This window comes from Hemitrygon akajei, chromosome 8 (assembly GCF_048418815.1).
Source record: "Hemitrygon akajei chromosome 8, sHemAka1.3, whole genome shotgun sequence".
Taxonomy (NCBI): Eukaryota; Metazoa; Chordata; class Chondrichthyes; order Myliobatiformes; family Dasyatidae; genus Hemitrygon; species Hemitrygon akajei.
In genome coordinates this window covers 129,668,122-129,685,110 of record NC_133131.1, presented here as the reverse complement: position 1 = coordinate 129,685,110, position 16,989 = coordinate 129,668,122, and the positions used below count along the sequence as shown (strand labels likewise).

Here is a 16,989-nt window from a genome sequence, read left to right as displayed (position 1 = left end):
CTTCAAAGAAAGATGATCCTTTCCAACAAAGATATCTGCATTTGGTAGTCTGTCTCTTTCCAACTTCAAATGTGATGAGCAACTACAGTCCCTTATCCACTTATCAACTTTCATTCGGTCTCTGAGGTGGTCTGATGGTCCTTTTTGGTCTACTATTTGTTTCCACAGGTGCATTACTTGTGTTTGCTGCAATAATATGCATGTCCTTCTGAGAACTCTGATCAATATGTTCATTTTTTACATATGCTGGCTCCTTTGGTGTACTGACAGATGACGTCACAGCTATGGTTGGAGCATGTGGTAGTAGATCTATGAGGTTTCTTCTCATAGGTGTCCATCACTCCATCTGGAACCGGCAGGAATGTGGAGTTATTCCTCTTACACATATCCTTGCATGGATCTCATACAGGATTCATGATTTCAGATTTGCACTTGATCTCCAGGCTTTAGGTCTGGTAGGCTTTTCGCAATCTTGTGCTGATCCTGCTTCTGTTTTACTTTCGCTTGTACTTTAACCATTTTGACCTTGTGTGCTCCTTTAGGTGTCAACAGGTTTTCATATTAGTTTCATGTTAGGAAGGTTAATGCGTACACATTCACCAATCATCATTTGTGCTGGTGAGAGGTCATTCTGAGTGGCACACTTCTGTAAGCCATTAGAGTTTTGTGAAAATCCTCTCATCCATCTTGTGCTTATTTCATGAGGCCCTTCACTACCTTGACTGAGCACTCTGCCTGGCCACTAGATTGTGGGTGATATAGGCTGGAAGTTATACATTGAACATTGGCAAAGGACTCAAATTTGCAGCTCAAAAATTGTGGAGCATTTCTGATACTACCTCACATGGAACTCCATGCCTCACAAATGCAGTTTTCAGGATGGTGATGAGCGCTGTGTTGGATGTTGATTGTAGTGTTGCAACCTCTGGGTAACTGGAAAAGTAGTCTGTTACAACAGTATCATCTTTTCTATTACAATCAAACAAATCTACTCCAAATTTCAAGTGCAGCCGGTCTGGTGCAGGATGTGGTGTGAGAGTTCTGCTTGCTGTTTCAGTTTGTAGGTGAGGCATATTTCACATGAAGCAATGGACTGGCTGATGCCTTGGCTCATTCTTAGCCAGTACATCACTTCATGAGCTCTACATTTAGTCCTTCGTGTATCTTCTGGAGTATTTCCTTGTGCAGTGTCATTAGAATCTCAAGCCTATTCCCTTTGAGGTAGAAATGGAACTTCCCTGCATGCACGGACAACAAGAGTCACTGTTGATCTATATGAATTGTGTGCATACCAGGTAAGCATCCGAGCCCATCAAAGAGATATCTGCGTACTCTTTTATGAGTGTTATGTTGTCATCTTTGGTCTGTGAAGCCACTATGAAACTCTTTTCATCAGGTTGAGCTTTTCACATGCACTCAGACCTAATAGTGGTTGTACTCTCATTTTCTACAGTAGCTGTGACTTTTGGTACTGCCCTTGCGTTTGATGGACACTATTCACCCCCCCCCCCCCATTTTACTGAAACCTCTCCAGTGTAGCCTGTCATTTCTAACTTCACTGGATAAATCTTGCTCTTTTCTGTGAGTCTTGTAATCATCCATGAATAACAGATTTACCCAAGCTCTGGTGTCAAGCTTGAATAGAATTAGTCTCTCGTTCACAGTCACTGGAATGGCCTATTCTGTTTTACCAGCACCAGCAGTCTATAGAGAATCGACGTAGAATTCCTCCATTTCCTCATCAACTTTGTGCAACTTTCCCTTGATAGACATAGCTTTGCAGCAGTTTTCAAAATGATACTTTTCCCCACAATTATTGCAGGACTTTCCACAAACAGGACATGTCTTTGGAATGTGACTACCTCACATTTGCTGTTTGCTTTGGGAAAATATCTTGTGTGCTGTTGCTCGGTTTTTGCAGCATGTACTGCTGTGCCTGCCCTGTGCAGCCCCTTAGCTTGTGCTTGTGTGGTTTCTACTGTCCTACATATATACATAACCTTTTCCAGCATCAAATCTTTTTCACATAGCTATTCTGAGTCCATGATCTGGAATTCCGCACACTATTCTCTCACTAACCAGTGAGTTTCTCAAATCATCAAATTCACAGGACTTGCTCGGTGTGTGTAGCACATCTAAGTACTGGTCGAAGCTAACACCTTGTTTCTGGTTACAGGAAGAAAACTTGTATCTCCCAAACATGATGTTTTTAACTGGGGCAAAATACTCTTCAAATTTTGTCATCGGAGTGTCCAACATAAAAGATGTCTCATCAATTTGAAAGCTGTTATAGATGTCCAAAGCATCTTCACCAAGTACATGCAGAAAAATAGACCCTCTCAATATTTCATTGGTCCCTCCCACTCCACTGGCAGTTAAACATATATTGAATAACTGTTTGACACGTTTCCAATTGCAAGTTAGATTGCTGGTAAACTGCAAAGATCCAGGAGGACTTAGCCTATCTATGACGGGAACTTTCATCCTCTCACTAGAATCCCTCTTGGTGAATCCGCTGACTGCTGAAGTTCGGGAACAATGTGCTTTCTTGCCTCGCTGGCCAGCTTCTCTCTGTCATAACTAACGTCTGGCCTCACTTGCTGCTAGCACCTTTTGTACTCTCGCCGTCCCTTTCTCAGTTGCGTTCATTTACACTCCCTCATGCCATTTACTGACACCACATTATGTTTGTACTTAATAAAGACGAACTTGGAGTGGGTTTATGTTAGAACATTTTACAACTGAACTGCTGCTCAATCCTGTAGTTTCTAGTTCCAGGTGAACCCCGCCCATTGTAGTTTCTAGTTCCAGGTGAACCCCTCCCATTGCACTCTGGGAACTGAAGTTCGTTATTATGCACACATAATAACACAGCGATCAATAGCTGTTGCTGAAGAGAGTGGAGTAGCTTTTTGTTTGTACATGGAGCACACAATTTTCTCTCTCTTTTGTACTCAAAGCAAGTTGATCACAATGGCAAAAGAAGCTTTTAAAATCAGATTCCAGCATCTGCCTTTTCTTATATCTCTATTTTAAAATCAAACATATGTTAAAGAATTTCTCAATCAACACTTTAGTTTCTTTAGGGCAGAGTCATAGAAAGTACAACTCAGCAATGGCCCTTTTGCACATCTAGTGCATGCCGAACCATTAAAAGAGCCTACTCCCATCTACATGAACTGGGACCATAGCCTTCCATACCCCAACCACCCATGCACCCATCAAAACTTCTCTTAAAAGTTGAAATCGAGCTCACATGCACTACTTGCACCAGCAGCTTGTTCCACGCTCTCATAACCCTCTGAGTGAAGTCGACTTCCCTCATGGTCCCCTTAAACTGTTCACCTTTCACCCTTAACCCAGGACCTCTAGTTATAGTCTCACCCAAACTCAATGGAAGTAGCCTACTTATATTTACCCTATCTATATCCCTCATAATTTTGCATATCTCTATCAAATTTTCTCTCAGTCTTCTGTGTTCCAAGGAATAATGTCGTAACTTTCAATCTTTCCTCCTAACTCAGTTCCTCCAGATCTGGCAACATGCTCTGAAAGTTTCTCTGTACTCTTTCAACCTTATTTACATCTTTCCTGTGGCTAGGTGACCAAAGCTCCACACAATACTCCAAATTAAGCCTCACCAATGTCTTATACAACTTCAATATGGCTTCCCATCTTCTGCACTCAATACTTCGATTTATCATTCGTCAGATTCAAAATATTTTTCCTTTGACCCCTCTTTGAATATGAAACAGTAGTCTTCAAAGCTCCGATTTCTTCCACATAACTCAGAATCAGAAATTGCTGACTTGCTGCAAGAGTACCAATGGAGTTTAACCATCTGTACAGCTTGACAGGACAGTATTCAGTCACTATTTGTGTTACAAGAGTACTGTCAAATATAATATCATAATATATGCAGCCAAGATCAACCTGTTCAAACGTTCTCTCATGTCAACAGCATTTATTCCATTCTGAGAGTAATAAAGCCTTTGTTTTGCACTGGTATTGAATACTTAAGCGGGTCCTAATTATCACACCCTTAGAGAGATCTAAAAAAAAATCACTCTTTACAGCTTACATAATAACTACATACAAGCCAACTTGTTATAAGAGGCTTTGACTGCATTCTGAAGACTTTTCATGATATTAAAATAAACACTGATTTGGTTTGATCACAGCTTCCTCCAATACTCTTATTGATCCCCATTTCCTCTCACTATCCTGAGATATGCAGGGGGAGAAAGCTTATCTGCACTCACAATATATCATTAGAATAGCCTAAAGCACTCTTAAAATTGTCTCTTGTCATAATTGATGGCAAGCCTTCAATAAAAGCTGGGAGAGAGGGAGAAGAAGAAGAGGGACGTACTGTACTTGGCTGGTAACTGGGTTAGAGATAACGAAGATCAAGAATTATACTCGGTGGCCACTTTATTAGGTACACTGTTCATTAATGCAAATATCTTATCAGTTAACCACGTGCCAGCAATCTAATGCAAAAAAGCATGCAGGCATGGTCAAGATATTCAGACCAAACACCAGAGTGGGGAAGAAATGTGATCAAAGTGACTTGGACTGTGGAAAGATTGTTGGTGCCAGATGGGGTGGTTTGAGTACCTCAGAAACCGCTGATCTCTTGGGACTTTCACACACAACAGGCTCTGGAGTTTACAGAGAATGGCATGAAAAACAAAAAAAAACACCAAGTGAGCACCAATTCTGTGGGTGAAAACTCCTTTTTTATGAGAGAGACCACAGGAGAATGGCCAGACTGGTTCAAGCTGACAGGAAAGTGACAGTAACTCAAATAACCACCTGTTACAACAGTGATATACAAAGAACATCTCTGAATGCAGAACACGTTGAACCTTGAAGTGAATGGAATACAGCCGAAGACCACAAGCACATACTTAGTTGTCAATTCATCAGTTACAGGAGGTACATAATAAAGTGGCCACTGAGTGTACAATAGCATTATGGGAGTATTGGTGAAGGTGGAGGTAGGGTGGTGATAAAAGTCATGAATAGATGTGAGACATGGCTTAAGTATGAAGCTCGGAAACACAGTGGCTTCAGTCCCACATTCACGTAAAGAGTTTTATAAATATCCTATTATAGGCATATGGAACCTGTTGCTGGTATGGTTCTCTCTACCTTAGAACAAAGCAACATGGTACTGCGATTCCAAAGACAGCACTTCATAGAGGAAAAGTATTTCATATTCTGCCTAAGTATTCTAAAACACAAATATAGGAACTCAAAATTTTCAAACTTCATATAACCCACATTCCCTGTCCTTTCTCTTACCTTTTTGTACCATCTACCCACACACACCCCATCACCCTGTTTCATTCTCTACTTTCACCTAGTTCCATCTGCCTATCACCCACATACGATACCTACTGGTTCCATCTGCCCAACATCCTTTCCTTATCTGATTTCACTTGTAACCTTCGTTACATCAGATTCCACTTCTGTAGTCTCATTTGTCTCCACATACCACCTTCCAGCCTCTGTTTTTACCTCCTCCTACCCTCCACCCACTCAATCAACCCCTTCTCTCTCCTTATTTATCTCTACTTGTCACCATCAGTGACTGTCTCTGGACTCCATCACTATCCTCCCCCTACTTTGCTCTATCTAACCATCATCTCCTTCCTCTTTTGGATCCACTCAACACCTGTCAACTCGTCTCACTCCTTTATTTTGTTTATCTCCCCTCTACACCCTCCATCCTAACGCAGGATCTCAACCTGAAACATCAGCTAATCTGACAGTGGCTACTCAACCCAATGAGTTCTTCCAGCGGTTTGCTTCATGCTCCAGATGCCAGCATCTGCAGACTCTCTTGTGTCGACAAATCGCAGAATGTGCTGTCTCATTCACTTATTGAAAGAAGCTTGTGCCTATATTTGGTGTGCAGCCTTGTACATTACTTTTGCCAACACTAAGCATAACTATTGTATTTACAGAAAGTAGTAAGTTTCCTACCACCATACTGGAAGGTTAGCCACCCAATAATACCTGTTTATTACGCATCCTGTCTCATGATCTCTTTGTAAAAGCTATTGAGTATGAATATTTATTTTTAGTCAAATAAATTGAAACTATTGACATTGTGCATCGGAGTAATAACTTACAGAATGCATTGGTTGGAAATATTTTCACTTAACAATAAGAACAGATATATCTGTTTTTGCTTCCCCCAAAAAATCTCAGACTTAGCTAATTCCAGCATCAAATATCAAATTAAAACTAATTTTCTGGGCAGGATTTATGTGCTTCAGTTATATTAATTATGTTGTTACAAGGAGTAATTGGTTCAATATTCAAAGGGACAATGTCATTATTGTATCAAATAACAGAAAGCTATCACCAATTATAAATGTGAAAAGTTTGGTATTGTCACTTCAGCCTGTTTGTACTCTGCATCCAGAATTCATTCTATTGATAGCAATGGACTTTATTGGAATGATCTTTGTTGACAGGGGTACAATGCATTTACGTTACTATATACCATGCTTTGAGTTGCCAAATGAAGAGGAATTTCTTGTTAAAGAGGTTTTGGTACAATGTTGTGTTATCACATGAAACTTCTGTTAAGTAAATACAAAATATTTTTCAATCATATTCAATGATAACACAGTTCAAACATTCCATTGTATGCTATAATATTTATGAATGGTACATAAGTTATTGATTTACCATGTTCATTTCCAAGGTTCCGATCGCTGGCAGGGCGTAGATCCTGAAATGAACCCTGTCCCAAGACCCAGTCAAAGTTATCTGCCAGAGAATTCTTCCAACCACATTGTCCATTTTCAAAGGTGCAGGATGTTCCACATTCTTTTTCATCTGTGTTGTCGCCACAGTCATCTAGAAAATCACAGCTCTGTTCTGTATGATAGCATTTTCCATTCTGGCATGCCAAATAATTGGGTGGACAGGATCCTGCGAAAAGAAGCATTTCTCATGAGTGAGTTTATATAGGATCACTGACTTGTGTATTATAGTTGGTCAGCTGAACCTTCAATGAAGTTGGTTCATTGAAAGGTTGTTATTATATTTGATCTACTCGCTCACCAGAGGGGATTTCTAAAGGAAAATTCCTTTTTTGCAATGTTCCCTTTAAAATCCGCTGCTATAGAATTTTGCTTATTAAATTTACTACTATTTAAAATTATAAAAAATAATTTCACTGCCTTGAAATGAACATTAACAGCAGGAAAGATACTTCTCACCCACAAACTTGCAATATAAACAAACTACTTTGTAAGCAGCAATTAAATTGATGTGATTCTCTTGCTCTACCTGAGCACTAAATTTGGAGGAACCTAAGTTCTGTTTGAAGCCTTTGAAACCACGTTGAATGCTGAGCAACTTTCATTGGCCGTTAAGTATTGCCAACCAATATAATTATGGAATAAAGCCAAATTAACTTGATCCAGTCCTTATCAGTGCCAACAACTTCCAGCAGCCATTGATACCCACTGATCATTTGCAAGGCTTTCAACTGATTCTAATGTTTTTAGCTTTGACACTAAGAGACTAATCTGATACTTCCATTGGCATCTCAGCTGAAATCAATTAGCACAACATACATAGTGTGTAAATTCTGCAACTATTTGCATCTGTTATGGATTTACACAAAAGCATATCGCAATATAGATCATTTGTATGTAGCACTATATGTTTTTGGGATTCAATTCCCTTGAAGTTAATGGAGATGAACTTCAAAGGCAGAGTAAAATTACAAATCTTCTTGTGATATTAACCAGTATGAATTTCCAAGATTTTGCTTTTATTCATACATATAATTTTTATTGCATTCACAGGAAATGGATGAAGTAAATGCATCCTATTTTTGGAACATCTAAGCTTTTTCGAACTACAGCAAAAAAAAACCTTCGAATTCCCATATGCCATAAAGCATTAATAGATTCCTGGAAATCCCTGTAAACCTGAGGTGCCACAGAATCATCAGCAGAAAATCCGAGCATTAGTTCTCATGCCAAGCTCTCTTGCCTTGACTACTAGCAAGATGAAACTTTCCCCTTAAGTTAATGTACATTTTAAAAATAATAGGGGATTTCTTATTTTTTCCCCACAACCAGTTGCAATCTAATACCAGAAATCATTTGGCTTTTCCATTTTTCTAATTTCCTTTTTGGTTTTGTGTTATTTTCTCTATTAGTGGATAATATACTCAGTAGCCACTTTATTAGGCAAACCTGCTCATTAATGCAATTATCTAATCAGCCAGTTATGTGGCAGCAACTCAGTGCAGAAAAGCATGCAGACATGGTCAAGAAATTCAGTTATTCTTTACATCAAATGTCAGAAAGGGGTTGAAATGTGACTTAAGTGACTTTGCCTGTGGAACGAATGTTGGTCCCAGAAGAGGTTGTTGGAGTATCTCAGAATCTGCAGATCTTCTAGGATTTTTACACACAGCAGTGTCTAGAGTTTTCAGAAAATGGTGCAAATCCAAAAACAGAGGCAGTTCTGTGGGTGAAAATGCCTTGTTAACGACAGAGGTCAGAAGAGAATGGTCAGGCTAGTTCAAATTGCCAGGGAGGCAAAAGTAACACAAATGATAATGTATTACAACAGTGGTGTGCAGAAGAGCTTCTCTGAACACACATGTCAAACCTTGAAGTGGATAGGCTACAGCAGCAGACAGTCATGAACATGCACTCCTGTGAGGTACCCAGTAAAGTGGCTACTGAATGCATACAGTATACACAAACAAAGCAAGCACACCTGATGTCTTGATGTGCAACTCTCTATAGGTTGGAAAGGCATTATTTGGCTATTTCTGTTTCCATACATAACGAGATTTACATAGAAAGTTTGGATACAAAAGTTTATCCATAAAATGTTTTAAATTGATCTTAGAAACCACACCCATAATTTAACATTGGACAAGATAGCCCCATCTTGCTTAGCCAACTGTTGCAAAGCAGATGATGTTGCCTTCTCAGCTCCAGGGACAGAAGAACAATTCTGATCAGCAGAACACTTTGTGTGGAGTTTTCCCATTTAGCCTCTTTCAATGATGCAAGAAGATATGAGAAGCTTTACATAAAAATACACAATCCATGCACTTTCCTTGAACTCATCTCTGTGGGTCAGAGTGGTTTCTGAATGCTTTTCCAACATTATCCCAAAACCCTACACTTGTGCGTAAAACTTAAAGCTGTTTCTACTTATTACAATTGGCATGAGTACAAAAAGATACCAAGAAAATTAGATAAACTATCCCACTATTAATTTGGATACTATGTCTGCATTAGTGCTCAGTTTGTTAAGTTCTCATTCTTAAATGATGAAACATTCAAAATGAGCTGCAATTCCTGTCATCCCACAGATGCTGTTCAACCTGCTGAGTTCTTCCAGCATATTGTTTGTTGTTCAGAATCCAGCATCTGCAGTCTCTTCTGCCTCCATGATCCCTTAATCGGGATTTAATATATTTTCAGCATTGGTTTTGAATATATTTTTTCTAGCTGACTGTAAGTGAAATCTGCATATCTACATATCTTGTTCACTTAGTGCACATACAGCACTTCATGCAGGCTGCTCTGTGACCATCTTCCATGGATTATGTATTTGATAATCATAAATAGGTACAACAGACACAATCAAGTTCTTCATCAGAGTTTTAATGTTGCACTATTTCATTTCACTGAGGTTAACAAATTGCTGAAAATATCTCATTTTCTCTATTCCTTTCTATCATGGATCAATAATCATTCAATGTTTCGTTGGAATGTTTTTATGAAGAATAAGAAGAATTCAAAAGTGACAAGGGTACTTGATAGTTTTTATTTGAAGCCTAATAGCCATGAAAAACAGTGGCACATAGTAGCATAGTTGATAGTGCCAATACTCTACAGTGCCAGCTGTAAGAATGGGGTTTGATTCTTGCAGGGATCTCTAAGGAATTTATATGTTCATTCCCGTGTGGGTTTCCTCTGGGTGCTCTGGTTTCACAGTCCTTGATCCAAGGTCCTCCAAGCGGACCACAAACTTGTCATTGGCTTTGGAGGCTTGCAGGTCTCAATGACCCAGAGTGCTACGTTGGCTGGAGTCTGAGCTTTATGCTTTGGCTCTTGGTAGGGTCATCCATGCCAAACAGGTAAAAGGGTAGAGGCCAGATTAAGAGTGGTCCACAGGTCCTCCAGGTTCAGTGGTTCTGCTCAGGACTAACAACTCTGACTGGTAAATCAAAATTTTTAAGGAAACAGCGATAAAGAATCCTTCTACATCTGAGTGCGATGCTGTTCCTGAATCTCCACCTGGGACGTGCATGACTGGCAATAGTGAAAACCAAGAAGAAGCTACTGACATAATGAAGGAGCATAATGAACACAGGCAGAGATGGGGGACCTTCATTGCTACCCTAAATGCCAGCGGCATAATGGGCAGTAAGCAAGTTTTTCAAGGTAGAGTAATTCTCTGCCTGTGCACATGCCTCTTAACAGTTGCTATTGTACTTGCTTTTACGACTTCCCTGGGGCAGGACTTTAAAGGGACACTCCTTACCCTAAACTCAGCCCCAGTTCTAGATTACCAGCACTTTCCCTTTCGAACTAGCTCAGGGTCTTAAATGCTTCAATTCCTAATTTCAATGAACATAGGTCAAAAGTAATCAATCATTCCACATAAAACAAACCCTTTATCGAAATGATGTCTGCTGTGTGGAGGTATCACTATCCACTGGATGCTCTGGTTTCCAAAGACGTATGCATTACTAGGTTAATTAGCCATTGTAAATTGGCTGAAGTGGATAGGTGAGTGGTAGAATCTGGGAGGAGTTGATGAAAATATAGTGTTAATAGAATAATTAAATCCTACTCAGATTAGTGTAGACTAAAGAGTAGTTGATGGTTGGTACAGGTCCAGTGGGCTAAAGAGAGTTATCATCTATCTATGGCTTTTACCATTCCTAATGAACCCAAAGCTAAATGATTAACCCCAGATAGAGGCACACAAGCACACTGAAGCATAATTTCCCTAATTTCATGAAAATAAAAAGATGCCATTGTTGGAATTTTGAAATAACAATTAAAAAGCTGTAAACGTTACAGATCAGGCAGCATCTGTGGAAAGGAACACCTTCACTCCATCTGCAAAAAAACAGGATTTCCTGATGACCAATCATTTAATTCCCTTCCGCCCCCCATTGGGCAGAAAATACAAAAGCTTGAAAGCATGTTACACCAGGCTCAGTGACAGCTTCTATGCTGCTGTTATGAGTCTTTAAATGACGTCCTAATATGATAAGATGAACCCTTGTCCTTACAAGTTAACATGTTATGGCCCTGTACCTTTCTCTGTAGTTTTTTTAGACTTTGATCTGGATTTTGTTGTTGTTTCACTTGTACTACCTCAGTTCACTGTGTACTAATCTGGTATGTATGAACAGTATGCAAAACAAACTCTTCACTGAAACTCAGTGCATGTGACAATAATCTATCAATTTAACTTACCAATAGCCAAATCACTTCTACACAGCAGCGTTTTATAGCTTTCTCAACTTAACTACCAAACTGCTGACCACCAGCAGTGCCTGTCATTACTTTCTTCTTGCTCTTCAGAATCAAGGATACTTTATGCATTCTAATACCGATGTGATAATGAGATGCTTGATGAGTTGGTGCCTTAGTAGTTTCTGAGGTGATGCACTCCTTGCACTTATATTGGGTTTTTTAATGGTGGACTTGAGATTCTCCACTTCAAGGTTTCCGCAGGTGATTGTATCCATTGGGCCGTTTGAAGAAATGAATTCAGACTGCAAAATGGGGTCGGCTTTTCAGCCACTGGAAAGGGATTGCTGCGGAATTTTCCTGATGGCAAGCAGTAGAGACCTCCCTATTAGGTGCCGTGGTCTACTTGCTTGAAGATGGTCACGATTACAAATTTGGACAATGAGGTTGTGTTACGTACCTTTCCAGTGGGTCTTAGAATCTCTTTCAGGAACCAGTATGATCATGAGGAACTGGATTTTTAACTGACAAATGGCCTGTTTGTCTTTGTCACCCTCAAGTCTGGACCACAACAATGTTCACTTCACCCGTGGCCAGTGAGGTACTGATAACCGTTGGATTGACCACTGCTTTATTACCTCTGTCAATTTGATCCTGAAATACCAGCAATGACAAGAAGCATTGCTACAAGAAAATCCACACTGAACTTCCCAAGATCCTGCAGGAAACCTGAGGATACTCCCAGAAACAGGAGCTGAAGAGCAACCACAATGAATGAACTGCTTTGAAGTCCACAACTGTCCTGATACTGGGGAAGAAGGTCTTTGTTTCTCCACCAGGAAGGAATGGTATGGGTTTGATTGGAATGACCAAAAGTGAATTAACCTTAACTGCAAGGTATCTCTGGACTGAAAATTTGTCCGTACCTCAAGAAAAAAGAGACAGCTCTTTTCTCACCTGAAAGCTGACACCCAACAGAAACCCTGAGAGCAGAATTACAGCAGATGAGTAGGGAAAAACATGGGCAGTCCAGTACTCAAGCTTCCATTCTGCTGAAAGCTAAGTGAACTAATCAGAGACAAACTGGCAGTCAGTGTTTACCAGAAGGTATAGGTTAATAATGACTTCCTCAAATATGACCCTGTCCTTGATGCAAATGCCCTTAATTCTATCCCACAGGTACATAACTCTATCCTGATACTCTCAAGTTTCAGGGTGGTTCTTTAGTGACAACATAGGAAGATTCAAGCTCTTTAGCACATTACTAGGAAGAATAGAAACTGGTTGCATTTCATATTTCAAATTCTAGTTTTGATAATCTCATTATATTCATGTCTGACCTGCCATAAAACCGTTAACATTTCAATTTGCCTTCAGCAAAGAAATTCAATGTGAATTAATCATTTATAATTTTTGCAAGGACAAAATAAGATATCAGGTCTTTCCTCAATATTTATTGAATCTTTTTATTTGATTTTGAAGAGCGATGAATCCTCAGAACAGCACTAAATACTGCTATGGAGGCTATGGTTTTGGTAGATTGTCCACCATTCTGAATCTCATTGATTTTTACACTAAATTAAGCATAAGGCAGAAATCTTGCCCTTAAATCTATTTCACCCATTTAGCAGCCTTTGCAATTTTTACGTGATCACTTATACTTTAGGATGTCAGCTCACTATAAAGAATGTCTAAAATTCACTGAAATCTGCTGGAGGAAATCAGCAGATTGAGCAGCAGCTAAGCGGGGAAGGGATTTGTTGACATTTTGGGTCAAAACCCTACATCAGGACTGAGAGTGGTGAGGGGAAAAAGTCAGTATAAAGAGTAGAGAGGGAGTGGTGATACCAAGGTGACTGTTGGACTGAGGAGAGGTGCAGGATGATGAGTAGATGAAGCTAGACAGGAAGGCGGAGGGAAGATGGAAAGGGCATTATGGGGATTTTGTGCCTGTGAAAACAATAACACAAAAAATTTAAATTTGTAATGCATATCAAAAATTTGGACAAAACATAGATGAGCATCATCAGCAAACTTTAGTAAGTTTGTAGATGATGCTAAAATTGGCTGGTGATGCAAGCCCATTATCTCCTGAAAGCGGCAACCTAAGTAGATAAGGAGTAATAGAGAAGTAGAATGGCAAGCTTGCCTTCCTCAGAGCATGGAGTTGAGAGGAAATCACATTGCACTTGCATAAAATGTTGGTTTAGATTAGTGGAGCACAGTGTGTATTTCTGTTCACTGCACTACAAAAAAAAAGTTGTGGAAACTTCTGAGAGGGTCCTATAGTTCACCAGGAATTTGCCTGGATTGGAGAGTATTAGCTATAAGGAAGGGATGGACAAACCTGGATTGTTTTTTCTGGCATGTAAGAGGTTGAGATGTTAAAACATTGTGAGAGGCATAGATAGAATAGATCATAATACATAGAACAGGTTGACAAAGGAACAGGTCCTTCAGTCCACAATGCATGTGCCAGCCATAAGTTAATGTGTAAATATTTGCCTGTACATGAACAAATATTATTCCAGTTCCTGCATATTTCTGTGGCTGTCTAAATGCCTCATAAACACCACTGGCATACTTGCTTTCATTACCACCCCTAACAAGGGGTTCCAGTCACCCTACACTCTTTTTGTAATAGATTTACCCAATACTTTTCCATTAACTTCTTCCACTGCCCCCAATCTACACTTTACAGTTATGTCTCCAGTATTTTACATTTCTGTGCGCTAGGGGAAAGAAAGTTTGATGATCTACCCTATTTATCTGTTGTTCTATCAAGAGAGGCTAGACAGTTTGAATCTGCATTTATTGAAACTTAGAAAAATATATAGGATAACTTCATTGAAGCATATAAACTCCCAAGGGGGTGGGGTGGGGGGGTTGACAAGATAGATTTTAAGATTTTTCATAGTAAGAGGATATAGCTACAAAATACACTCCCTGGCCAATTTATTGGGTACACCTGTACACCTGCTCATTAATGCAAACTTCTAATCAGCCAATCATATGGCAGCAACTCAATGCATGAAAGTATGGAGACATTGTTGTGAGGTTCAGTAGCTGCTCAGACCAAACATCAGAGTGGAGAAGAAATGTGCCCTTCCAGTTCATCCTCAAAATCTTTCATAAGGTTCTTTGGTGGTATTGTTCCAGGGCTTTCAGGTGTCAGCTGTAGCTAGTCCATGATTCAGCTCCATACAGTTATGTAGGAAGGACGATTGCTCTATAGACCAAAAGTTTTGTTTAGACCTATAGGTTGCGGTCTTCAAAGATTCTTATCCTTAATCTTGCATGGGCTCCACTAGCACTGAACAGGTGCTGGCTGATCTATGTCGATGTCTGCTTCTGAGGAGAGAATGGTGTCAAGGTAGGGAAAGTGGTCTACATTTTCAAGAGCTATATCGTCAACGTTTATGGAGGGCTGGACAAATAGCTGGATAAATGGATAATGTAGACAGGAGCATGTGCACCACCCCTTTTTCTGAAGTCAATGACCAGCTCTTTTGTTTTGTTGACATTGAGAGAAAGGTTGCTGTCATCATATCATGTCATTAAATTCTCTATCTCCCTCCTGTACTCTGACTCTTCATTTTTTGAAATGCAACCCACTCCAATATGTTATGTATTTAATATTTCAATAATATTTGAATAATATTGTAAATAAGCTGTTAATTAACCATTCTTTGTTTGTTTAAATAATTCATACAGGAGTGAGATATGCCAACTAGCGGAGTGGTGCCACAGCAACAACCTGGCACTCAATGTCAGTAAGACGAAAGAGCTGATTGTGGATGCCAGGAAGGGTAAGACGAAGGAACACATACCAATCCTCATAGAGGGATCAGAAGTGGAGAGAGTGAGCAGCTTCAAATTCCTGGATGTCAAGATCTCTGAGGATCTAACCTGGCCCCAACATATCGATGTACCATAGAACCATAAAACATTACAGCACAGTACAGGCCCATCAGCCTTCTATGTTGTGCCAACCCATATAATCCTTTAAAAAAAGTACTAAACCCACACTACCCCATAACCCTCGATTTTTCTTTCATCCATGTGCCTGTCCAAGAGGCTCTTAAATACCCCTAATGTTTTAGCCTCCACCACCATCCCTGGCAAGTCATTCCAGGCACTCACAACCCTCTGAGTAAAAAAACTTAACCCTGATGTCTCCCCTAGACTTCCCTCCCTTAACTTTGTACATATGCCCTCTACTATTGGTGCCCTGGGAAACAGGTACTGACTATCCACCCTATCTATGCCTCTCTTAATCTTGTAGACCTCTATCAAGTCCCCTCTCATTCTTCTACGCTCCAAAGAGAAAAGTCCCAGCTCTGCTAACCTTGCTTCATATGACTTATTCTCCAATCCAAGCAACATTCTGGTAAATCTCCTCCATACCCTCTCCATCGTTTCCACATCCTTCCTATAATGACGTGACCAGAATTGAACACAATACTCTAAGTGTGGTCTCACCAGAGATTTGTAGAGTTGCAACATGACCTCTCTACTCTTGAACTCAATCACCCTGTTAATGAAGCCTAGCATCCCATAGGCCTTCTTAACTACCCTATCAACCTGCACAGCAACCTTGAGGGATGTATGGATTTAAACCCAAGGTCCCTTTGTTCATCCACACTCTTAAGTAACTGACCATTAATCCTGTACTCAGGCTTCTGGTTTGTCCTTGTAGTTATAAAGAAAGCAAAACAGCGGCTATACTTTATTAGGAGTTTGAAGAGACTTGGCATGTCAACAAATACTTCTATAACAAGTTAGACCCGCATCCCTAGCTCCTTTATTTTCCCTTCAATTAGTTTTTATGTTTTGGAGTTACAAAAGATAACAGTGGTGATGAGGAGGTTTTTAAAAAACACAAGACAACTAACTTTTTGAAGTACAGCGAGATGTTTGAGTTTTAAAAAAGTACAGCATGAAGTGGTTAAGAAAAAAAAAAGCAGTGTAGTATATGTTCTTCAGAAAAGGAGACAGACACAGTCGAATTAAAACCAGGCAAGAAACAGAAGAATTCATGTGTTCATAAATAGTGAGTACCGGATAATAACAACCATAAAAAAATAGCAGAAATGGCTGGCAATATCAGAAAGATTGACTTGTTTGATTACACAACGCATAACTGGATTTTGCATATGGAACAGATTGAGCAATATTTTAAAGCAAATGAAACAGTCAAGGATAAACAAGTACCAGTTTTGCTGAGAGCATTGTGTTTATAGGTATACAGTTTGCTTTGAAATTTAGTTGCTCCAATAAAACCAGCCCAAATGAGCTTTGCTGATATTGTGAAAGTAATGCAGGAACATTTAGAATCAAAACCATTCTTGATAGCAGAGCACTTCAGGTTTCATAAGCGGAATCAAAAGGAAGGGGAGTCCAATTCAGCTTGCATGGCAGAATTGGAGGAGCTTTCTGAGCATTGCCAATTTGATAGTGGGCTTGATGATGCACTGAGAGACTATTTAGTTTG

The 16,989-nt window shown here is 39.6% G+C and overlaps 1 protein-coding gene across 1 annotated transcript in view; it reads right to left on the bottom strand.

Moving 5' to 3' along the window:
• The window catches only part of malrd1 (MAM and LDL receptor class A domain containing 1), a 359,618-nt gene that overhangs the window by 145,369 nt on the left and 197,260 nt on the right, over nucleotides 1–16,989 (bottom strand). Inside the window, exon 26 of the mRNA XM_073055307.1 lies at nucleotides 6,709–6,954. Within this exon, the coding sequence (XP_072911408.1) occupies nucleotides 6,709–6,954 (246 nt within the window). The remainder of the gene's footprint in view (nucleotides 1–6,708; nucleotides 6,955–16,989) is intronic.